At 58.9% G+C, this 2,986-nt stretch overlaps 1 protein-coding gene across 1 annotated transcript; it reads left to right on the forward strand.

Annotated features, from left to right (window-relative positions):
• The first annotated feature begins 403 nt into the window (after nucleotides 1–403).
• On the forward strand, nucleotides 404–2,770 carry LOC136451525 (gibberellin 3-beta-dioxygenase 2-like). The gene is made up of 2 exons (XM_066452221.1): nucleotides 404–1,057; nucleotides 1,390–2,770. Exons 1-2 carry the CDS (start codon nucleotides 582–584, stop codon nucleotides 2,066–2,068), a joined length of 1,155 nt encoding a protein of 384 aa, XP_066308318.1. The 5' UTR covers nucleotides 404–581; the 3' UTR covers nucleotides 2,069–2,770.
• The last annotated feature ends 216 nt before the right edge of the window (nucleotides 2,771–2,986 follow it).

Here is a 2,986-nt window from a genome sequence, read left to right on the forward strand (position 1 = left end):
AGCCTGGCCTCCCCTCCCCCAAGCCCAAGGAGAGGCCGGAGGAGCAGTACGTACGAGCTAGATTTGTCACTTGTGTCGCGGCAGCAGCAGCTGGGTGGCCTTTGGTGCTCCACATCGTTCCAAACCCCTCCGTCTCTCTCACCGCATTTCCCTCCATCCACTGAATTTCCAAAAAGGCCATCGCCTCATCAATACTGAATTTTAATTTCATTTTTCAATTGCGCATCATCCCATCCCTCTCTCTCTCTCCTCTAGCTAGTCATCCAGCTCTTTGTGGTGTGTGTTGTGTTCTCTCTCCTGATGGGTCGGCCCGGACGGATCCACTACGCTCCAAAACTTCTCCCCTATAAATACCACGCCATGTACTTCTCTGCTTCTTACACTTCTCCTTCTCTCATGCCATAGCACTAGTGCAAGGTCCTAGATTTACACTCGGTGCTACAGCTTCCTTTGCTTCTTCCTTCCTTTCCTTCCGTCCTCTCTAGGCAGCTAGCAGCAGCACACGCACACTGCTGCAATCTATTGGCCGGCCGCCTTGCCTTGCCGGGGATCCATAATTACTCTAGCTATCGGCCAGCATCATGCCGACGCCGTCGCACCTCAAGAACCCGCGCTACTTCGACTTCCGGGCGGCGCGGCGGGTGCCGGAGTCGCACGCCTGGCCGGGGCTGCACGACCACCCCTTCGTGGACGGCGGCGCGCCGGGGCCGGACTCCGTGCCGGTGGTGGACCTGGGGGCGGCGGAGGCGGACCCGGCGGCGGCGGTGGCGCGCGCCGCCGAGCAATGGGGCGCGTTCCTGCTCACGGGGCACGGCGTCCCCGCAGAGCTGCTGGCGCGCGTGGAGGACCGGATCGCCACCATGTTCGCGCTGCCGGCCGACGACAAGATGCGCGCCGTGCGCGGGCCTGGCGACGCGTGCGGCTACGGCTCCCCGCCCATCTCCTCCTTCTTCTCCAAGTGCATGTGGTCCGAAGGCTACACCTTCTCGCCGGCCAACCTCCGCGCTGACCTCCGCAAGCTCTGGCCCAAGGCCGGCGACGACTACACCAGCTTCTGGTACGTGCGTGCGTGCACCCGCGCCGGCCGCGCGCGGCCACACCACCGTACCCACACGTGCGCGCGCCTAGCTACTAGCTGCTTTGCTTTGCTTTGATTCTCGCCTCGCCATGCATATGCATATGAAGCATGATGCACGTACAGGTACTGGTACAGCAGGTCACACGCACGCAGGCACCGATAGTCCGATACGATACATCATCGACGTGTCGTCCCCGTCTAAGGCCATGCATGCATGCAAGCACACGCCTAGCAGCCCTTTTAGCATGCTAGCTGACGAGGGGCATATACTTACTGCGCGTCTTGCTTAATTACACTACTACTTGTTACAGTGATGTGATGGAGGAGTTCCACAAGCAAATGCGTGCCCTCGCGGACAAGCTGCTGGAGCTGTTCCTCATGGCGCTGGGGCTCACCGACGAGCAGGTCGGCGCCGTGGAGGCGGAGCGGAGGATCGCCGAGACGATGACCGCCACCATGCATCTCAACTGGTACCCGAGGTGCCCGGACCCGCGCCGCGCGCTGGGGCTGATCGCGCACACCGACTCAGGCTTCTTCACCTTCGTGCTGCAGAGCCTCGTGCCGGGGCTGCAGCTCTTCCGCCACGCCCCGGACCGGTGGGTGGGCGTGCCGGCCGTGCCGGGCGCCTTCGTCGTCAACGTGGGCGACCTCTTCCACATCCTCACCAACGGCCGGTTCCACAGCGTGTACCACCGCGCCATCGTCAACCGGGACCTCGACAGGATATCGCTCGGCTACTTCCTCGGCCCGCCGCCGCACGCCAAGGTGGAGCCGCTGCGGGAGGCCGTGCCGCCCGGCCGGACCCCCGCGTACCGCGCCGTCACGTGGTCCGAGTACATGGGCGTCCGTAAGAAGGCCTTCACCACCGGCGCATCCGCGCTCAAGATGGTCGCCCTCGCCGCCGCCACCGAGCTCGAGCTCGACGACGCCGGCGCCGGTGCTGGCGCCGACCCCGCGGTCGTCCATCAGCAGCTACTCGTCTCGTCGTAGCCGATCGATCGCCGGATCGATCGAGACTGATGATGATGCATATACTCGTCGATCGAGTAGACAGACTAATGAATGAAGCAACCCTGAGACCTGGACATGTATGCTTGCATGCGCTTCGTTCGTTCCACTCGTGCTTGCTTGCGCATGCAGCAGGCTTCATTATTCCGTTCCGCAGCTGCTCTGCTGGATCGATGTATATGGTACAAGAATTAAGAGATCGATGACGACGGAGGAAGAAGACGAAGACGCCGACGAGGAAAAGGACACGCTGTGCGTATAGCTGTTTCTTCTAGTACGTCTAGCTAGTTACAGACTTACAGCAGGCCGGGCGGCCGGCTGCTGCTTGCAATCGAGTTTGTCGTTACTGACGATTGTTAGTGGATCCATTAACTAATCTGGAATTCTGGATTAATATAATGCATGTGGTTTGGCATCTGGCGTCAAGCAGGTAGGGGTACCTAGCCAGTAGCCAGTAGCCAGTAGCCAGGCTGGTCAATGATAGGTCTATAACCTGATCCTGTACTGTTGTTTCTTTCGGTCTGATCTGAAGGGGGGAAAACGGGAAGAAAAAAAAAAATCCGCCCCCGGCTGCTCAATTCATCAATTGAAACGATGGGTGATGCAATGCAAGAGGGCTGCAGTGAGCAGCAGAGTGGAGATGTAAATATAAATAAATAAATATGTATACAGTACTGTACATATACGGAGTATATCTCTTCTGGTTCTAGGTCATGGATATGCAGTGCAGCTACGACTGTAGTCTGTAGAGGACACACCTGGCTCGTACCGTCGTACACGGCCCTCAGAGCGCTAGCCAAAGAGGAAGAGACACGGGCTCATATGTCTGAGTCTGCGCTGGTGGCTCCGTTCGCTTGGCTGAAATTAACTGAAAAAACAAGCCAAAGTTAAATTATTGTG

This window comes from Miscanthus floridulus, chromosome 5 (genome assembly GCF_019320115.1).
Source record: "Miscanthus floridulus cultivar M001 chromosome 5, ASM1932011v1, whole genome shotgun sequence".
Classification (NCBI taxonomy): domain Eukaryota; kingdom Viridiplantae; phylum Streptophyta; class Magnoliopsida; order Poales; family Poaceae; genus Miscanthus; species Miscanthus floridulus.

Excerpts from the sequence above, each read along its gene's own strand:
- LOC136451525 (XM_066452221.1), top strand. The coding sequence starts at position 582 with ATGCCGACGCCGTCGCACCTCAAGAACCCGCGCTACTTCGACTTCCGG. Across the intron at positions 1,058-1,389 it reads GACGACTACACCAGCTTCTG|TGATGTGATGGAGGAGTTCC; the intron begins GTACGTGCGTGC and ends TACTTGTTACAG.